At 41.5% G+C, this 22684-nt stretch overlaps 1 protein-coding gene across 5 annotated transcripts in view; it reads right to left on the bottom strand.

Annotated features, from left to right (window-relative positions):
* Window positions 1-707: 707 nt before the first annotated feature.
* Window positions 708-22684, bottom strand: part of STXBP1 (syntaxin binding protein 1) — a 183672-nt gene continuing 161695 nt past the window's right edge. For 2 of the 5 annotated variants that reach the window (XM_069241501.1, XM_069241499.1), the window contains exons 18-19: window positions 21313-21467; window positions 708-4686 (exon numbers count right to left, since the gene is read on the bottom strand). In XM_069241501.1, coding sequence (XP_069097602.1) covers window positions 4604-4686; window positions 21313-21467 — 238 coding nt within the window. In that variant the 3' untranslated portion in view covers window positions 708-4603. Of the gene's footprint in view, window positions 4687-15599; window positions 15733-21312; window positions 21468-22684 lie in introns of all 5 variants that reach the window. The other 3 variants (XR_011205069.1, XR_011205068.1, XM_069241502.1) reach the window with 3 other exon arrangements.

Genomic DNA, 22684 nt, shown 5'->3' with positions numbered 1-22684 from the left:
CAGTGCATATTCAAAATTTGTGCTTGGAGTAAGGACTGAATGCAGCAAATGTAAATGCATCGCAAGCCATGCTGGTTTACTGGAATGAGTTGCAATATGCCCCTGTAGATACATTGCCTAGAGTGAGGGTACGGGCTCATGGTAACTTAATTAATAATTGTAGTTTCTGGATGAGAGTAAAACATGTTACATTCCTGCAATTTTGACGTTTAGAGAGAGATCAGGTGCTTTTGGATTCTCTGTCATCTTGTGCTTTATATAACTTGCTACAATCCAGGACTAACCAATTATTTGTTCAACTCATCCTCTATTGCGGACAAACCAATATGTTAGGACAACTAAAACCTTTAGACATTATTAGGAAACTAAATTGTAATTATGATACAGGAGCATTGTCACTTATGTGAAAAATGAGATGAATCTATTTCTTACATGTTACTCCAGAGTGAAGTCCTCAGCAACTGGAAAATGTGGACAATGGTAAAGCCAACTGAAGACATTGGTTTGGGAAAACAGGTTATATTTTCTGATGAATCTAGCGATATACATAGAAATATAGCTACATTGATGTTGTTTAAAATTCTATATTATCAAATGTTAAATTATGATTTATTATTTTTAAGTGGATATCACAAATGAGCACATCCTAATATGAGCCTGAATACATGTACTCACATGAAGACAAACACAATCTGTTCACCCACAGGTGGGATGGAAGGTATTTATTGGACAGACATTAGTGCAAGGGAACAGGATGAAGATACATATGGTACAAGTTGTGCTTCAACACTTTTTAACATTCATAGTCCAAGGTAAATAGGATCAAAGTTGTTTTTTATTAGAATGTTTCTTTGATAACTTTTTTTAATATATATAACCAATCAGGGTAGAAAGAAAGAATAAAAAAGAGAAACCAAAGATGCAATTTCAAGTACTTATATCTGTGTTTAAATATTACACTGCTACTTAATATAAATAAGGTGTAAAGTGGAGGTCAGTGCTTTCAGATACGTCATCAGGAACATGACAAGGTATGCTATTGCTCTGGGCATCACCCTTGTTTAAGATGATTTAAAATAAAAGCAGCCAAACGTGAGCTAGATAGATAGATAGATAGATAGATAGATAGATAGATAGATAGATAGATAGATAGATAGATAGATAGATAGATTATAAGTATTTGATGCTTTCATGGGAGGACGAATGTAGACAACCTGGAAGCACAGACCATAAAGTGAAAGAAAAGGAAATTTTAAAAAAAGAATAGCAGATTAGACCTACAGAGAGAAAAAAAACTTTGGTGTAGTAGCAAAGCAACAAAGAAATAAAAAATAAATAAAATAATATTACTAATCCTTAAAGACAGAGTGCAAACATCACTAACACAGAACACACACACACACACCCTGCTCCCAGGAAAGGAAAATTGTGGTTTATTACGGAGTGGGGGGAAGACCCTGGGGAGAAAAATATAAAAGTTTCACAATGAGAAAAGGTTGACTACAGGACATCAAGCGCAGAAACACAGGGTGTGTACTACAAACTAGACAGGGAAATACAGGGACTGCAAGACTAGCGAAACAGGCATCCTGGGCAACATTTTTTAAGTTTATTTTTTTTAAATATTTTTTGTACTTGTGTTCAATACTGAAATATCAGAGGCTCTGTGTACATTTGTATTTATTTTTTTATTGCAAGCAAATGACATTGGACACACTACAATTCTCAAGAGAGGGAATAGGTCAAACTGAAGTTGCAGACAGAGCTATAAAGTCCAGGTATACATCGACATGCTTAAAGGTGGAATGTCTATTTTTCCCTTTGGTATCCATCAATTTTTATCTTAATTTCAACAATTTGTTTAGTTAAATTGCTACTCAATAAAAATATTTTCTGGGTAGTTTGGCTACTGTGTTGAGTGGTGCTAGCATATACCTTACCCGTAAGTCACACCTTGTGGTACTCCCCAAAGAATAGGGATCATTTATACAATTTGAATGAACTCCTGTCTAAAGTCCAGCCATACAATTTGATCAGTAGCAAATGGAGCCATTTACCTTAATGTACTTAAACCTCACTCGCTCAGCGAAGCAAAAGCTTTTGATGGTGGTGCTTGTGGCATCCCACCAAATAAATGAGATAATTTCTCCAATACTCTTCGTAGATGCATATGATTAAATTCCAAAAAATATGTTGCGAAATTGTACCTCTTAGTTGTATTAACTTTCTCCAGGGTGGGTCTCCCATACACTCCAAACACTGTGCCAGGTGGAAGCACCCTAGTGTCGCACTCATTGGGCAGAATGGGCCAGATGTAGGAAAAATCCAAATTGCGACTTGCAATTTGCGAGTCCCAGCGACTCGCAAATTGCAAGTCGCAATTTGGTATGCAGAAAGGTGTCTCAGACACCTTCTGCAACTCGCAATGGGGTTGCAAAGACCCACCTCATTAATATTAATGAGGTGGGTCGCAGTTTGCGACCCCATTGCGAGTATGGGCACTCACGGGGATGGTGGCCTGCTGGAGACAGCAGACCACCATGTCCGTGACTGCTTTTTAATAAAGCAGTTTTTTTTTTCAAAGTGCAACCCGTTTTCCTTAAAGGAAAACGAGATGCACTTTGAGAAAATAACCAAAACCTTTAGTTTCGGATTTTTTCAGGGCAGGTAGTGGTCCATTGGACCACTGCCTGCTCTGAAAAAATATTTTCTATTCCAGTCACAAAGGGGAAGGGGTCCCATGGGGACCCCTTCCCGTTTGCGACTGGGTTACCATCCACTTCAAGTGGATGGTAACTGCGATTCCATTTTGAATTGCATTGCGAGTCGCAAATAGGAAGGGAACACCCCTTCCTATTTGCAAGTCGGAAATGCATTTTGCGAGTCGGATCCGACTCGCAAAATGCATTTCTCCATAGCAAAGAGTCATTTGCGCCTCGCAAACGGCGATTTTCGCTATTTGCGAGGCGCAATCTCTTTGCTACATCTGGCCCAATGTCACTTATTGAGGAAGGTGAGATCTATGTATTGCTCAACGAACAGGCCTACTATAATTCCATTCATCTTCAATTATTGGTCCACTCAGGTCCCCCTATTGTTTCACTCTCTGGGCTCAATGGGGCTACTATGCTGAATTGTTCGGTCATGCATACTGCTCCACTCTGTGCGCAAAATGTGACCAAGGTATTCCCCTGCTGATTGGTAAAGGAGCTATCTCTCTTCCGTTCCACTCACTGGAAGAGCGGCACTGACATATGTACTGGCACATTGGAAAGAATTTGCCTTCCCCATGCCTTAGGCAGAGTGAACAAGAGTGATCTTCAAATGCATTTTCACTTGCAGGACAAAGTTGGGCTTACCAAAAGCTCTAATCAGTGGTCAGTATGGGACTTGTACATTTTTTCAACCATTGGACGGGAGGGGCTGTCATACACTTACGACTACAGGACAGCATGTATCTGACATTCATCACTAGCCAGGTCACTGCATAACACTTCCTTTCTGCTTCACGTTTTGGACACAGTCGCACACAAATTTAGAACTGGATGTATTATTTAGTGTGTGCAATTCCATTTATCATGGTGTCAACCAACTAACCATGCAGTAGAATAACTACTATCTGCAATTTATCCTGTACAATATACAAATGTCTTACATCAACCAGTTCTAAAGTAGTATTTAACAAGCAGAATTAGATCAGTTTTTCAATTATCACTACACACTGTTCCATTCATCACACAGGATGTGATAAACAATTTTTCAGGTTGCAGGTGTGCTGGCCAGCAGGCGGTGTTGGGCCTGCAGCTCTTGCATTTGATAGTACGTAATGCTCACAGTTCACTACTACTGGTGTGAGCTGTCTTGTATTTTGTTGACCCTCATAGGTCATGTCAATCTGAGGCAAGGATGTAACCCTATTACATAGAATTTTGCCTGTGATCAGAAAGAGGGGCACATTTCCCTCATGGACGAGCATAGTGTACAGCATGCATATGACAGAGGTTTACAAACTGTTTTCCTCTATTCAACCTAGGATGTTATGTGTTCAAGCCTAAACATAAAATCACGTCTTCTGCTGTGAAGCAAGCATCTAACTCATGCTCAAAGACAGCAACCTCAGTTTGACATATTTATCCAAGAACATAAAAACATACTGAACCAAACTCAAACATCTACCCATATATATAGCAGCCATTCCACAGCATGCATTCGTGTTACAGGGCAAAGGAGGGTGCAGCTATAGAACCAGAGAGCAGGTAATAAAATAACTTTTCCATTGATGCTGAAAACAAAAGTGTGACAAAGACGTCTCAAACCATTCTCTGCCAACCAGTGTTGGCTGGCGTCATATTTCTTGTGTGTCACACATAAGTGAGAGATCCTGAGGATGCTTTCCTCGCTGCCTGTTCCACCCAGGACTGGAGTCTTCTGCCACGACTGAATCTGAGAGGCTGTTTCTTTGGGGGATGGAGGGGAGGGGGTGCATTTGGTGACAGGCAGGGATGGGCAGTTGTCGGGGGACAAACAGGCGATGCAGCAAATTATCAGGTTTGATGGGAAGATCCTTTGAGGTGGAGAGGAGAAATGGGGGTTTCTGAAGATTCTAACTGCTAATTTCTTCGTCTGATTTATTCATTTTCTTCAAGGCGTCCAGGAGTTTCTGTGGAGTTAGGACATGTGTGGAACCTGTTTGAGAAGGAAGGAGGAAAGGGGGAGACAGAAAAGTAGTGACTACTTTGCAGGATTAATCTGTGCCCTTTGCACAACGCACTTCGAGTCTTGCCCCATGCACAACTATTTCTACTTCCCCATGCCAGTCTACATTTTTACAGGTGGGAGGCCAGAAATCTGCTTTCCCTATGCTGCCCTATAGTAATGTTAATGCCGCAACTACTGGTACCATCTTGCTTAAAGTACCCTGACTAGAGGACTGCCAACTACAGTGTTACTGTGGTCTTCAGAAAGAGACAAATTAACATTAAAAATCCTGGGCAATTATAAGAGGGCAGAAATTGAAAGGATATAGGTGAATATTATACAGTGAGATTAAAATATAGTAGTCAAGGTCGATCCCATGAGCTATCCATTTTGCCTGAGCTTCATTTTGAAAATGCTAGTATCTGAACCCCCATTTCAACAAGGTTGCTGTCATGCGGTAGTGGGCCAACAGGTGGCCGCACCACCAATAGCATATTAGGTTGGGAACTACATGCAGTTTATAAAAAGAGGGAGATGTTCTTGCTTATTGCTTGGGAATATCAAACACCTGCTTGGGGATTCAATATGTTGTGAGTGGGTGGGTACCACCTCTGTCAGTAGTCGTGTTATCCCAAAAATCTTTCGAAGAGACGTATAAGTGGCATTAATATGTCTATTATTTTGTGTTACTAGTCAAGGGACCAGCATTGTCCTCTCTTTCTAAGAGATGGTGCCACCTGGGATAGGATGCTAATTATAAATGTATTTCTCCTACTAGCAGGCAGGTGGAGTAGGTATATCTTTGCTTAGATTTTAATTGGATTTATATGCAAAGAAACAGCAATCCTCTTAGTATGTAAATAGGATGAACTACGCCAGTTTATTTGATAAGGGAGCCGCTACCATTCTCAGTTTAGGGCAGCACAAATTTGCTCCTGAATATTGCTGCAACAGAAATTTACCTGAGACAGGGCACTATGAAGCACTGTGGTACCTCTGTCTAATCAATGCACTTCATTAAATGGAACTACTCCATCAATCTAAGCTAGAGTAAGAACTTTGTAGGAGCAATGTCTACTCGATTGATTCTACTATCAAATAAAGTGGAATATCTGCTTCCATAAAAGTTTTTCCTTACATAGTTTACCAAATAATTGAAGTGGACTGCATGGTCTAAATATTCCCTCCATTGGATGACTGGAGGAGCACCTTCTCAATTTTGAAGAGTTACATTTTACTGCTCTTTTTCAAGTAGGTAAGGCCAACATATTTTGCCTTAACGTTTTTGCCAAAGGGTAATTATGCAAACAATATCCCTGGATGCCACCAGTAGCATTTGTAAGAAAAGTCTCTGCTATTGTCTTTAGTACTTCGTGGTGCATGCAGGTATGTCCATCTCTAGAATTTCAGTTAGCAACCCCGATTTTATCTCAGTAGTAATTTGCTGTGCATTCCATTACATCATCCTGTAGGGTGACATAATACCTCCCTGGTGTAACCTTCTTTAGTGCTTCAAGGAACATTCCTGGGAGACCATCGGCACCCCTTTAAGGATGTGCATGACTATCCAAAATTAGTACTTCAATTTATCTTTTTAAATGGACTTTCACAGTACATTTCAAAAAGCCACTGTCTGCTTCTCTGTAATACGCCAAGTTGTATCCGTAAGACTCTTAGCATCTTTCAGTGACGAGCCAACATGGTGCTTTAAGGAGTGCTCTTAAATGTCTTCTGTAGTGCTTCAAGTTACACTTGTGAATGGCCTTAAAAAGTATATTACATTAAGCCCCTGGGATTCTCTCTGTAGTATTTAAAAGTTGCCATTAAGAGACAGATTCTGGTACCTAAAGGAGCATTCTTGAGAGGATGTATGGAGTACATAAGCCTGTGCTGTGGGTGTTCATTTCAAGGTGCATCCTTGAGTATCTTTCTCTGGTACATTTTTAGAGTGTCATACTGCTTTAAGACACTTGCTTGATTGCCAATCCATAGAACTTTAATATAGATCTTAGAGCGCCTTTCTCTGGTACTTTGTGGTACATGCTTTAGTGCCAATTCTAGTGCTTGCATGTGCATCCTTTGAGAATGTCAAAGCGCATGTTTAGGTGCTCTTGTATGGAACATCCCAGGATGCCAGAATGCTCTCAAATAGCACTTCAAGATACATCTTTGGGTTATTAAACTAGCATTGCATGAATTAGCCATGGGCTCCATATTACTTCATTACATCATTGCTGCTCTGCTATGCCTCAAGCAATAACACTGAGGTTCTCTGAATATGTTGCTGAGTGCCTCTGTTCAAGGCTTTAAGGTTTATTCCTGTTTACCTTTAAATTGAGTTTAACAGAATAATGTTGGTCTCCTTCAAATTTCATTGAAAGTACATTATCAATAATATTCGGAACTGTATATATTTTAGAAGGTGAACCTCTTAGTGAGAACTATCAGTGTAAACTTTCAATCTTACCACATGGCTATGCAAAGGCAAATTGAGGACTAATCAGAATTAGAATCAGACATTTTACACTCAGTGCAGAGTTAAAGTTTGTAGTGGTGCACATTGGTGTTGGTAGAGGTCTAAGGTGTCTTGTGGCTCATACCTGAACATATCTTTGAAGGCTGCTCTGGAAATGATCATAGTCTCACAAATCAAAGAAAGTGGTGTAAAGACAGGGCATTTGCAACTGGAAAGGAAAGTATGTCTTTAGGCTCATCTGTTCCCTGAGCTCCATACTGTATGGTATACTATGGAATACTTAGAGGAGTGGTCAGCGCTTAAGGTCACTTCCCCCTTTTGTCTCCCTGTAAGATGATCTTCTCTGAAGGGATGACATGGGTAGTCTGTTCCCCAACTGGATGGATCTTCTTTGGCGGGGCACTCTCTATGTCCATTCTTCTGAGCTCCCATAAAGATGGATGTAATCAAAGGAGGGCTGTCTCTAGTCCTATTTCGTTTTTGCCCCTCTTAATAGATTTCCTTCGTTGGAATGGAAAGAAGGTCTGTCACAACACCTGTTCACAAATTGACCTCGCTGTTTAGACATCTTCTCTGCTGAGCTATGTGACAACAAGTCTCTGTTCATTCAGTCGAGGCTGCCTTTCAGGGAAATCTGCATTGAAGAACAGCTCTTTCTTAATAGCTACTCAAGGACTGGTGACCTTCTAGTGTGATCTTCTGTAGTCAGTTAAGTGGGGAATTAATTCTCCATAACAATATAGTTCCACTGAGGATGTCCATTCTGTATGTTTGCTTTTTGGTTCACTGGGGCTTGTCATTATCAGATGTTTATTAGTTACCCTGATTATTAAATCCTTAACTTCAGCTGTAATCCTTCCTAGCCATTCATACTTTCAAAGGTAACCTTAGAACAATTTCTTTGCATTTCACTCTAATAGGAGCTTTAATCTTTAATGGAGTTGTTTTATTTCAATAACGTATGACTAACTATCTAAGAAACCAAATCCAAAATTAAAATATAGTCTTAAACTAGGGTCTATATTTAATTTAGCTTCCATTCCTTGTAGGTGGCAAGTTTGTAAACAAGACAAACGTAAGCAGTGAAATAATTAACAAATCTAATTTGGACCCATTACTCCATTGATTAGATCACTTGACTAGTAATCAGTCGTAAAAACAATATTTTGTGTATTGTCCAATTTAAGTGTAATGCCTACAGTATATTCAAGATGTCTCCAACTTTTCCTGATAGCACATTTTTGTAAGTAAACAATCCAGACTAAAGATGGCCAGTTAGCTATATATTCATAACTTGACCCCCCAAAAATTGTACATTTATTTATCTATATTTAGACCAAAATGTACCTCATTCAAGTCTTGTTAGCAAATACAGGGTGTATTGCGACAAAACATTCTGCAGCCTAGTTCAGTGAAAGCTAGGGGTATCACAGGAAAATAGTAAAGGAAAAACTTGGTGGCAACAACAAATAGTACAATTCATTTGTCTCATCATGGGTGGACGCCACCACTTGCAAGAGTTTAAGCTTTTCACAATGAAAGCTAGAAATATATCTTGCATTCTTTGGTAGGGCTACATTTCTTTTGTTTCAACACATGTGGCAAATGTGTATTGTTGCCCCCAAATGTACTAAATATGCCATATTCTCCATAATTTATGCAGAAAACATCCCTGTCTGGAAGTGTGAACATCACTGAGTAAGGTCCTGATACGCTGAAACATGAAACGGTTTGTGTACTAACATGTACTGTGTTCTTTATGTTTACAATATTGTGCCTTTCCTATGGAGCTACAATCTGTTTGCAAATGAGGGAAATATTCCCATTTCATGATGGCTGTCATATTATCTTTCTCACCTGTTTGTTTGCATTGTCAGTGGTATAGCTAAAGCCAGCAGTGGTTTTTCATCCATTACCCATTATTCTTTACAGCTGACAGAGCACCCATGTTCATGCAACATTCCGTCTTCCACCCCTCCCAGAACTTCCCCAACAAACATAGCATCTAGATTGGAAATGCTTGCAATTGTTGATCTATGGACTTGTTGGGATGCTGGAAAAATATTGAAGGATATATACATGGATGTCCTTTTCAAGAGGAAAAGAACTAGGGTGGGAGAAACTGAAAATGTATGGTGTCTATGGACGAAAAAACCAGCAAGGCCTGTAGTGTGTGAGGAGTGGTTGTGAAGTGGAGAAGGATTGTGAAATCATGCAATTGTGGGGTGTCAAAAAGAAAAAAATTCAGGCGTGAGAAAGAAAACATTGTGTCTGGGTTTGAAAATGTGTGTCTTATTGTAGTGGGACATTGAAACTTCCAGGGTTTATGGGATACAGCGGTCAAAGGTGCAACTAAAGGGGTGAATAGAAGAGCCTACATGTTCAACCAGTGAAAAAAGGCAGAATATTAAATTGTAGGCACACAACACTGGTAAACATATTAGTTCCCCATCCCCTGTAAAAGATTAGAATATTGTATTTTTTGTTCAAATTATTAAACTGTATGAAGATGAAACGTGGTGCGGTTGAGGGGAATAGATAACACATTTGAAAGTACTTAGCTGCTAGTTGTACCTTTAACTCACTAGGCACTTTTCTGCACATGGGGCAGCTCTAATAATCATGAATACTGAAAGGGGCTACACGGGAGAATAATTTTTTTCAGTTGATTAGTGATCTGGCATAAATTCTGCGATCATGGTGACCCGCTTTGGATAATGCTTTCTTATTGATGCTAATGCCTTCCTTACACTGACTAATATCACTCATGTGTGAGTATGCAATCCAGTGACTGAGACTCACTCTTTTCAGAAAAGATTGCTCCCCAGCAAAAATGGCTTAATGGAATTGCAATCCACAGAGTAAAGATTTCTATTGTGCTGCCTGTCAATGAACACCGCAACCTTCCATTCAAAGATATTCCCAGAGACTCCCATTGAATAAGATCTACACCTACTAACCAAAACGTACTCTAAGTACCTTAACAACTCTTCTTGTTAGAAAGGTTTAAGAAATGTCTGACAGCTTGATTTGTTTTCTTTCATAATCACAATAGCCTGTGAGGTTCAAAGGAAGTTGCCAAGGATGACCATTTGACGCCTGAGCTAGCCACAGGAGTGGTGGGCCTTCTCTCACAGAGCAAATCATGACCTAAAGCCTATATTTTGGAGAAAACATTTCTGTGAATGAGGTATTGGCCACAAACAGAATGAAAATTAATCAAGGGGACACAGTATTCTTATTTCTTGTGGGCAAGTCAATTTACATATTTCTTCTTCCACTCTACACCAGCTTTGCTTTTCTTGATGCATAAATCACCACTGAGATAGAGCCACTTACTTAAACTTCTCTAGCCCCCCCCAGTGGCTGGAGAATGGTAATGGTCAAATAACCCATTACCAAGGCTACTCTGGTTCTACCTAACATGTCAGGTAGACTACTTCTTTTCTGTAATCCATCACAGAGCCTGGTCATCCCATTCTTATAGGTCCTTTCAAGCCAGATCTCTGTCTCTACAACTGTGTTTCTCATGCTCTGGTGTTTCTTTCAACCAGGTAAGTACAATGTTGCTTACGTGTAACAATGGATGTGCATGCAGTAGTGCTGCAGATTCACATGCTGTGCACAGTCCTGACATCTAATGTTGGGAACTGTTGTTGCAAGTTGACCTCATTTGAAAAAGAGGTTTGGCTTCAAGGTGACTCACAATGCCCTTCACAATACCCACAATGCACCAGGACAGAAACTCCAGCTTAGATTTATTCTTTTCCCTATACAGGTAAGTGTCACTATGTGCAGAAGCAAAGCTGTAAAGTCTATGTATACTGAAAGATGAATATATATTTATTAAGATATAGATTGTCAAACATCATATTGTGACCTCACATCTAGAGAGATGAAGGGCCCATGGGAGTCCACTGCACTACAAGTTGTGAATCAATTATTATAAGTAAATAATGTTTTCCATTTGCAGAATGTGCAAAGACTGTAAAGCAGTATCCGTATCCCTAAGGCGATGGCTTGCACGCAGCAATGGAAGACGTTAGTAATAACATTTTAAGTATAATTTGACCAACATGAGCTTCCTGTCGGGCATGAACTTCCACACACTAATGCTTAGTGAACATGTGGATATTAGACCATGCAGAAGATTTACAGATGTCTGCCAGCACAATGTTGCCTAAGAAAGCTACTGTGGCTCGCTTTTTGAGAGCTGAATGTGCTCTAGGCACAGACTGTAGTGTGCACTTGGCCCTGCAATACAAACTTTAATACATTTGACAATCCATCTGATGAAGCCCATTTTAGAATCTGATTTTCCTAAATGCAGTTGGCCGAAAGCTGCACAAAGATTCTTGAGTTCTGTATGACCCATATAGTAGATAAGAGCTCTTTTAACTTCTACTGTGTGCAAGGACACTTCCATAAATACCTGAGGTTGGTAGTGCAAAAAGAGGGTAAATCAATAACTTGCTTAACATGGAAAGGTGAAATGCCCTTTGGTCTAAAACAAGGGTGTGTTCTCAGTACAACACAATCTGTGTGCACTTGGATAAATGGCTCAACTTTCCGTTCACTTACTTTGAGGAGAGAAATGATTGTTTTAAGTAAGGACACTTTCCAGGAAAGGAACTACTTTGGACAAGAGTACAGTAGTCCTACTTGAGGCCCAATAAGATGCATAAAGGCAATGTTTAGGTCCTATGGCCAGACCAGTGGTGTACCTGGTGGGACACCCCTTTTCGGCCTTTCAAAAAGTCTTTAACAACAGGGATTTTGAAGATGGACTGGTGTTCCCTATTTTGTACCTAAGCAGCTCCAGTGGCAAGGTGTGCTGTTAAGGAACAGTAGGCTAGTCCAGCCTTTTATAAATGCATCATATAACAAATAATGTCTTGCACTGTGGCTTCCAAGAGCTGTTTGCACAAACTGGTGCAATAATGGATACTTTTCTGTTTAGCCACACACCATGCCCATGTAGAGAATGTACAGGCTTCAGGGGCTTTAGATGCACTATTCTGGGAGTTATAGATAACCACATTAAAATACCTCACCTGCCAAATTTTAAGTTTCACTCTTCTGAAGTTGGGGAGTTAAACCTGATCTTTACACACCATCAGGATATCTAGGTGCAGTGGTAGTTTTTTATGGTGATGCATTGAAATTTCAAACAGTATCAAATACCAGAGTTGCTGTGCCCAGGTAGGAGGTATGATTAGCCTCATTTTAGCATACTGCATCTTTCTCACTACATATAGAATGAGCAGTCATGGGGGAAGCATAGCCCAATTCTGCTGGCCAATTAATATATTGTGCATTGTCAACAGACTGTGTGTTAGTAACTGGAGGCGAAGCTTTGCCATTTTGCATTCTCCTGTATGGCAAAAAGGTTTACAGCAGTTGGAGTTCCTCGATGGTGGAAGCATTGAAAAAAACACATGGACACTGATCTCCCGTTTCTGTGTCTGTTGTTGTTTTCTGTTCAGCAGGTCTGCAAAGTACCAGCTGGAGGAGTTGTTTACAAAATAAAGGATATGGTGGAATAATAAGGACTTAAAAATATAGGTAGAGCATGGTTGTCCAAGACTGTGGTTCTAATGACTACCTCCATGGGAAATGCATGCTGAATGGATTGTGCAACCACTATTTTGAATATAAAAATAAAATAATATCGGGTGTAGGAGTGTTTCCTATGGCTTGAGTGAATATCCTCTTGAGTGTCATTTGTATGACAAGGGAGTGAAGTGGAATATGCCCACAAATGTAGACTGGATCCTGTGTCTTAGTATTGTATTTCGTCTCAAACAGTGCCCTGTTGACATGTGTCTTCACCAGATCTTTGAAGTTTTAGTAGGGGCCCTTCAACATGCTCTAAAGCACAGACAAGTAATGCACAGACTACTCTGTTTTAAGGCCTCTATAAACAAATCCTCTTCCTCCAAATGGATGTTAACCTCCTAATGGTCTGCTGCTTGTGGGACAACTAATTGATATGCAGTTGTGTCATCAGACAGGGAGAGTTTTTTTTCAGGACATGGCTACAAGAACAGGTTATCTGAAGGATCCAAGTTCTAATCATATGTAGAGTTGTCCCTGTCATCAGTAAGCAAATGGCCTTCATTTGGTCTTGTTTGATGTACAGTGGGGTCCTGGTCTGAGTCTGTGTGAATAGACTAAGCCAGTGAGAGTGAAGTTGCAGGTAACAGTGCTGGTAGTGGTGAGGGTTCCCTCTGCTTTTTCTTTGGAACAGGTAAAGCCTTAAGTTCCTCTGAAATTGGCTCTTAAAAGATAAGTTTGTGTTTTGTAGAATGGGGCTAATCCATTGGAGTATGCCATGCTTGGATGTAGCAGCAGACTGGATCAATATAAATCCTCCTATAATGTATGTCTGTATGACCCTCTTGGTCGTCAGTAGGAAGACACCCTTGCTTCGTGGGTGTCTTCAGAGTCAATCTTGGTTCCGAGATGGGCAGAGTGGGTTCCCACTGATGAAGGTGAGTATCTCAGCATCGAGTCACTGGACCTGGAGTGTGTGGGGTCTCTGACTTTTTGTGGTGCCAAGCTGCCTCTGGAACAGAGGGCGGTACAGACTGCTGATTCCATCTTTGGAGGAGTTTCAGGTTTTAGAGATGGATGTTTCAGTGCTGTTCCTTTCACTGGTATTGAGGCTCCATTTAAAGTTGAATCCCAGAGAGGTTGTGTGTAGTGTATGCAAAAATTTAGTAAAATCTTTGTCCTGGGCATGTGTCTCTTTAAGAGTCCTGGAGAAGATTGGTCTCCAAATTCATAGTCAGTAGAGGTTACAAATTCTGAACTCTGCTCCATAGGAGGCTCTGGATTACCATAAGCCCTATCCTTTTCAAGACGATCAGATCATGTCCTTTCAGTGTTTTCAATGCCCCACTTGCACTGTAGGTCGGGAGAGCCTCGGACTGCATCCTGTAATGTTCACATAATCTGCCCTTTCAGTGGTAGATAGTATTTTTGCACTGAAAGCCAAACAAGCATGCTCAATATGGCTCCTCGCCAGACAGAAGTTACAGTCCCAATTCTGGTCCGACAACAGGAACCTACTGTTGCAATTAGGGCGAAATGTAAGTAGTACTTTCTCTATATCCTCACACCACACTAGTCATTCTCACACGACATCCAAAGCAGTCATGGCTCTTAAGAGGTTCTTCTGAAGCAGCTGACAGTCGCAGGAAGGTCTTGCATGTGGAAACTATCATTCTAATGTCTTAATGTCGAAGGTCTCAGCTTCTGTAGCACAATGACCCCAGAGCACTCAAAAATACATCCAAACCTGACAGCGTTACATCCAAACCGGACAGCGGAAAAGGACCCTAAAGTGGAGTCTATGTCCTGGTGCATTCTGGATTTCTGAGAGGTATCACGAGTCACCTAGAAACCAAAAACTCTTCTTCGAAGGACAAAAGCTTGCAACATCTCACCCAACACTAGATGATAGGGCTATGAATAGCATGTGGATCTGTAGTAGCACATGCTACAACCCTCCACTTCTGTAGGTACTTGCTTGGGCATCTCACTCACTTTATACAGGAACGTTTTATCCCTCCCAACTCCTTACTCTATTATGGCAATGTCGTAATTTCCGATTCCTATGTGAGCCTTTTAGGAGAATGGTCTTCACATACAAGGGTAGTATTGAAAGTAGAAAACTTTATTATAAATATCGATAAGTAACAGAGGATGGGTAGGTTTTCTCCTGAAAAGAAGCATGCATAGGACACCTATTTGATTCCAAATTGCATGCTTCAATTAAGATTTATCTAGAATTTATGATGGCAAAGAGAAGAAGCCAAATACTATCAAAAAATGAAATCCTGATGTTCAAAGATTTCCACTTATTGATGTGTTTATAAAACAGTCCTACGAGCCACTACACATTATTCTTAAACTCATTTTCTCCTGAATTATTTACTACCAAATATAAGCTTGCACACCAGAAACATAGGTCCTGAAAACAGGATTGATTTTACTGCATCACAAATTGGGGTGGCTGGTAATAAGGAAGACATAGATTTAAGCAAAGAGGACAGGTAAAGAAAGTACATAAAGTTTTAGATTCTCAGAAGAAACATGAGGCTGAATAGAACATGGGATTCAGATGGATCAGTGACAAATTTTCAAACCCCCCACAGTGATAGCATTTGTGAGTTTAAAAAGAAAAGAGATGTCTTGGAAGAGTTTCAGGTTTGGGTTGTAGGGCACTAGGCGTTCAACACATTTTCAACCATTGTGTATGTGTGTGAATATTTGTTTTATAAAAAAAAGAAATAACGCAAGCATTTTCTCATCAAAATAATAAAAACAAGAAAAATTAAATCAACTGAAGAGTGAGAGAAGAGGCAAAGAAAGCCCTTCAGAGTGGAAGAGTTTCTTTTGGTAGAAAAACTGCTTTTACTTTTCTTTGTGTGTCTTTGGCTCTCAGTCCATTGGGGGAGCCTGATCCTCAAAAGATACCCTAGTGGACTCCCTGAAGTCTGGGTGTCTCAGATCCTGGAGGAATTTGGTGGGAGTTAGAATGTGGGTAGAACCTGTGAGAGAACAGAGGCGGGCTGACGTCTTTCAAGAGAACACACATCAGGAGCTAACATGATGCAGTCAAATGGAAACACTTCATCTATGAAACAACAACAGGGAGGTGGGGGAAGCACACAGTCAGGACAAATGAGAGGGAAAACAAGTGAAAGCAGGGCATGGATAGGCATAGCGACAAAAGAGACAAGGAGGAAGCAGGACGGCGCAACACATAAATTGGGATTAGATGGTAACTATAAAAAATCAGTGAGAGGAAAAGACATTGAGGAACATGCATGAGCAACAATAAACAATCAGATTAGAATAGAAAATCGGACAAATTATTGCAGACAGACAGCTTGGCATTTCGTGGAAACCCTTGGATCATCAGGGAAACAATGTTTCACTGAAGTAGCAGTTCATCCCACAATACTGCATGTAATGCAGCCTAAATGTAATCACCTCTGCTCATAGGCCAGTGGATCAATTTCTGGATGTCATTCCTAAACCAGCAGGTGTTTGCGTATTTGTTACTGATTGTGTCCTGTGGCTAAAATCCAAATAGAATATTTGCCATCTACTGAATTTCATCTACTGAATTTCATGGATCTTCTTTTAAAACTACCCAAGAGGCAGAGCACCTGAAACATGGTGTTATGTTTTGAGTAAAAAAAAGTGAGTCTTACAAAAGAAATGTTGCTTGTCACAGAGGGCTAGCTTCTCCAAAAAAGCAACAATTAAGGCCTCCAAGGGAGTGCAAAATGAATTATAAATACCAGGGCAATAAAATGAAATAAAGAATGTCGACATTTGCTCCACAAAAATGAATTCGAAAGAAATTCTGTATTAAAAGTTTTAAAATCAGGTTTGTTTTAAGAACTTCCAAATACTTCACCAGAAATACGTTACATAATAAATTTGTAGTTTTATTATTTCTGATTTAGCACTGTCACCTTTCTAATTAGATGGATTTCCTAAGCAAGGGGCTGTTGGGCAAATGTTAGCAATGCCATTGCACGTGCTTCCTTGGCAGAAAGTGAATGGGTTGTTGATTTTACACTGATATTGCTTGCCAAATGGATTGGTGTCTCAGCTAAACGTCTGCTTTCCTGTTTCGTTGTGAGGCATCAGGCGAACAGATCATCCCTGGCTGCACGTGGCCTAGGGAGCTCCACTCGTGTCAATAAGCCTCTGGTTTTGCCCATTTCCTCATGGTGAGAGGATGAGTACAGACCTATATTGGGAGGTGAGCAGCTATGCAACTGAGAGGAGCAACGTTCGATGGACTGGTACACTTTAGCGACAGTGTAATGCAGTCCTACAGGGTTCCATATAGACACATTGTTGATGATGAGACATTCCCTTTCCAAAAAGGGTTTAGGGGTCAAAGGTTTGAAATTTGTAGGGTAAAAGTCAAAGCATCCTTGCACCATGGTGAAAATGCAAGCCTGTCATTGGACAGCACCCTCCAGCGCATTCAGCACTTGGGCCCTCATTACAACCTTGGCGGGTGGCTGAGGCCGCCTGCCAAGGTTGAACCGCCGGGTGGCCGCCAAAGCGGGCACACTCCCGCGGGGTCTATTATGAGATCCCCGCTGGGCGGAAACCTGGTTTCCACCCGCCGGCCCAGCGGGGATCTCGGCCGCAAGATGGGAGCTGGCTCCAAATGGGGCCGGCTGTGTTGTGGCTGTGCGACGGGTGCAGTTGCACCTGTCGCGCTTTTCACTGTCTGCATAGCAGACAGTGAAAAGCTCCATGGGGCCGTGGCAGGGGGCCCCGCGACTCCCCTTTCCGCCAGCCTTTACATGGTGGTTCCTACCGCCATGAAAAGGCTGGCGGGAGGGGGAATCGTAATCCCCTGGGCAGCGCTGCAAGCAGCACTGCCCTGGTGGATTAAAACCCCCGGGACCAATGTGGCGGGAAACCGCCGGTCTCGTCAGTGCGACAGCAGCACTTCCGCCGCGGTCGTAATTCCCCTGGAAGCACCGCCAGCCTGTTGGCGGTGCTTCCTCCAAAACAGTCCTGGCGGTCGAAAACCGCCAGGGTTGTAATGACCCCCTTGGTGTTTTACCATAAGGTGGGCATCCAGGATCATAAATCTGCAGAAAGCACGAGTCAGTCAACTAAACTGTTGCAGACTCTGGCTACATATACAGATTGACTCAAAGTCAGGAAGGGGGGCAAGTCCTTAAGTTCACCAAAAAATGTTGACAAACAATTAAGCAGTTCCTCTGGTTGTATCTTAGAATTACCAATATAGGCCAACAGAGTAGTGATTAAGACAGGGGCATAACGTGTAGGCTCTGGCAGCCCCTGCAGTAGAGGGGGCACCCACTCTTTAAAGGGGAGCTGCAAACAGCCCAAAACCTAAATATATCTGTTAGTTATTGAGTCTCAGGGGCCCCTCAAGAAATTCTGTAGGGAGGCAACAACTTGCATTAAGCAGTAGAGCTAAAGATCTGTCAAGGTAGAACCAAAGACGCTTCTCCCTTAGCATCAATGTCCCGTTTTTCCTCTTTGAGCCACATCCTCTTCCATTCCCTAGATCTGCTCTGCGTGTCAGTGAAGACTTGCTTGTTCTAACTACAACTGGGAAAATGTACTTCAAGGGCATGCTATGCATTTTACACCCGTTTATTGGTGACTATATACAAATGGATAAAGAATAAAGTAATTCCGATCTCAGTGACCACACAAACTGTGAAATCTTTACAAATACTATACCGTAAGGGAGTGTTTTACATCGTCCATTTCAGGAGAATCTCTTATTTACGGCACCTCTGTTCTTAAAACAGCCTGATTGTGATCAGTTTCATTCACACATGCATGGAATTACCTTCACTCTAACACTGGACTCATGATTGGACTCCTGATCTTCACATGAATTTCACTTATTCCTAACAACTCAACAAATATGTCTCATTTACATTCAGATAAAAGGCTTCACACATTTAGTTAAGGTTGCTTCCCATGCCAGATGTTGTATCCACTTTGACCCAGTTTTACACAGATTTTATATTGGGGTTGCATCACTTTTTGAAGCAGCTCCAACGCAAAACCCTTTTTGGTATTACAAAGCTATTTAAATGTCGTTTTGGGTGGCATTGTAAGAAAAAGTAATGCAAGGCAGTGCATTGTGCTGCCTTACATTACTTTGTGTCAGGAAGGAGATCCTTGGGCGGTGCATCGGGGCTCCCACGCATCCACCAATAGATTTTGAAACATACCCTTCTATACGAAGAGTTGTAGACATGGTTTTATGACAAAATGGTGCGCCTGCCTGAGGCATGCTTACGAGGAGGAATATCTCTATTTCTCTGCTGTTTCCTGTTTGCATGTGTGCTGCATTTTGCACCACACATGCAAGGAGGAAAAAGCCTCCAAGCATAGTTTTTTTCAGGAGGGTAAGCCTTCCTGCTCAAAAACTATCCTGATCATAAAGCAGGCATCTTTGCACTATGGCGCAAGGATGTGTGCAGAGGCGCTAGGCACCACAAAGTGAGCCAGTGCACGGAAGAGCAGAACTGTGCCATTTCCATGAAGATGCGGCCAGTTCTGCTCTCTCTCTTTCACACACAACTTTACTTGCTGCGCTGTGTGGCATGGATTATTCGTAAATATTCCCCTTTATTGTAAGCCACTGTTTCCCACAACACTGGAGTTACAGACTGCAAAGGATTCTTCATTCACATTTTACATTCCAGGCCCGTTATCAACCTGGTAGAATTTTTTGTCGTCTTGCATGCCAGACTCCTTCACTACAGTACCTCTTAAAGAGTCTCAATCAATGATCACCACAAAGATTGGCACATTTGAACACTGAGAGTTGTCCCCCATATCTAACGTCCTAGTGGACAGTGACAACTCACGGTTGTGCCAATGTCCTGACAGAAAGATGTCCTAATAATAATTCCTGAAACACTGGTAATTTCCAGAAGGACCAAGCTGTGTGTCACATAAATGTTAAACTAGCCCTCATTGTAAAGTTCATGCTAGCACAGGAGTCAGTAATAATGAATTGCACTTTAAACCAACTAGGACACAGCTGCTGAATCTCAGCCTTACAAATAAATCACAACAGACAGTGGGGAGGGATGTAGAAATGTGAAATCCAGTGACCACACAGTCCCTCAGACCTTGGATGGACACGACAGTACTAAGAGAAGAATATATGCAGATCATGGGGCTATTGTGTGAATCACCCAATCTGACTAACTCCCAGGGGGAACGGGGTTGGGGAGGGGTGGCGGGTGAGTTCCCAGACCATAGCCATTGTCAGGTGGAGAGAGGTACCCCCCCAATGCTAATGCCAACCAGGGATAAATAAAAGTGAAGAACTACTTCAATGTGTACTAGTGTAAGTCAACTTTGTGTCTCCTGGTCAGAAAACTTGGTAGATGCCTTCTGTATGTACACATGCAGAAGGAGGTGGCTAAGGGCCCAATTTAGAGTTTATCAGACAGGGGACTCCATTAAAAACTTGACTGAGTACCCTGTCCCCAAACTCTTGGTCCACCGAGTTCATTTAGAGAATTTTGGACAGTATAGTTTCTGTGCAAAAAAAACCCTTGGCTCTGCTGATGGATAGCTTCCTCCAATGTTTCGAAGTGGGGCAGCTGCAGGAAGGAAGTTACGTCTGTGACAACGGTAGCCTTCAAAATACAGAGATGATCACTAGGATAGCAATCATCTCTTATTTTTGTAGAAGGTGGATGTCATGTCTTTTGCCACCCTGATGCCTGACCGCCCATCAACATTAAAATAAGGCCCTTAACGTCTGCTTGTGTCAGCCATTTGGGCCAGCACCCCCTTCAATGGTTGCCTTGCTAAGGTACAGAAGAATTGATATTGGCAACCACAATGTGCGAGTACATCAAGGTGTGCACTTGTTCTCTCTGTGATAATATATAAGGGGGAGGATTAGAGTGAAAACACATATATCTCCTTCACCAGCTAGATATAATTAGTTTGGAGCCTCCAATTAGTGGCACTGATTTGCAGTGCAGCTGTAACCCACATTAGCTATCATATGTGATGGAAGAGGGCTGCTTCCCTTAAGAGGAGGTTTGTTAGTGTGTGCTGCACAATGGTAAGGCAGTTATGAAATATGTGTTAGTTTCTGGGCATAGGGTACTGGCATCAGGTAGTGATTGTTGGGCATTACTTGTGCATTGGATTTAGGAAGTTGATTATGTGCCCTTATCCTGTGTTGGAGTCATAAACAGATTGGCACACCTTCACTTTGTAATGGAATCAGCACGCTATTGGAGCTCCTTTATTTTTTCCGAAATTTGGTTTTGTTCTATGAATTTATGCTATATTGTGCAGTTCTATGTTGCCAAAATTCAGCATTTTTTTTATTTTTTATTTTTTTATATGGGAGATTGCCCATTGGATTTCTTCTCTTCTCCTGCTGGGAAGGCCACCACTGGAAGGATCCATGACTGAAACTTTTTTCTTCCTCCCATCTCCAAAAACTTGCTCATAAATCCCTCTTTCCCACAAAGTCTGAGGGCTGGATTTCAAAGCTGCGTATAATATAGGGAAATGGACAAAGCACATCAAGCATGGGTTGGGATGGGAAACCACATACTCACCGATGAGCACTTCCCACTTGCCGCTGGCTTGTGTCACCTCATAGGCGCACCGCATCTCGCTCATGCTGACACCTCCCAGGATGAAGATAATGAGACGTGGGCCGGCCCTGTACTCACCCGGACCCTTGTTCTTGTGCCAGTGCCCGTAACGAGCGCTAAAAATGAAGGTCAGATACAAAGTCAGATGCTGGTTGACAATGGCAATGAAATGTCTTGCCTTTTTGACTGTGGGTCACATTTTTCACTGTCTAAAGATTTTCCATAATTAGCATCCTAGAGATTGGCATCTGTGCTTCTGAGGTCACTGCGATCCTATTGGGCTTGTCGGTGTGATGTAATACATCTAGTCATACACTTTCAGCAATAATAATGAGACAATAATGATTCTCCTTCACATTGTCTTTAATACTACAAGGAGGCAGGGCGCTTATGTTTGACTACGTCAAGATGGCTGTGATTGACTATGATGTTTTTAGATGACCTACATAGATTTTCATAAGTTAAAAATAACCTGTCTAGACTGTCACCAGTGACTATGATCTATTTCTGAGTCATTAATCACCATGAGCTTTAGCGGTTACCAGGAGTGGCTGCTTTGTAGCTGGGAAATTAAGAAAGATAAAGTTCAGTCTAGGTGACTACGAGCAGCGATGATTTTCAATGTAGGTTGGCTAATCATGAATGGCTATGCTCTGTCTAGGATGTCATGAGTGACTAGGGTCCCTGTAGGTAGTTGTGAATTACCTTTTTCTATGGAGTGACTACAACCAGGTGGATGTGAGGAAGGAGGTTGTGAGGAGTCATATTCTATGTGTCTAACAAGGACTCACCAAGCTCCTTCTAAAAGGTAATACCTTTAGGGTTTGGTGGATGGGTTACTCTGGACTTGCCCGTCAGCCAAACTCTATATCAGACCCAATATGCTCCATAGCAGGTTACGAGAGACCAATATTATTTCTAGCAGGTTATAGCAGGTTAGGTAGACTGACTGGATTAATATCTAGCTGGGGCTAATTGGGCTCATCCAATCCAAATTCCTGCATGCCGCTCCCTGTCACCAGAAACAATATTTGGACATATGGGTTCCTGTATGCATATTGCCCACCGATATGCATGCCTTATGATTCACACTGACAGCAGGAAGTACTCTCTAATTGTATTTTTCGTAGGAAGAAGGAGGTGAACTGTTCTGCATAGGACTTAAGTGATGCACTTGGCTTCAGCGAAGAGGCTAGAGGTTTGAGAAGCAGAATGGAAATTCATTTTTATTTAAAAATGTATAACTTATATGCATCAATATTAGCCTCAAGTTACATTAAAATTCTTGAATGCCTTTTTCAGCTGCCATTTAATCGCAAATTGCATGACCCAA

This window comes from Pleurodeles waltl, chromosome 6 (genome assembly GCF_031143425.1).
Source record: "Pleurodeles waltl isolate 20211129_DDA chromosome 6, aPleWal1.hap1.20221129, whole genome shotgun sequence".
NCBI classification, from domain to species: Eukaryota; Metazoa; Chordata; class Amphibia; order Caudata; family Salamandridae; genus Pleurodeles; species Pleurodeles waltl.
Note: the sequence above shows the minus strand (reverse complement) of the source record. Positions and strands in the feature narration are given on the sequence as shown.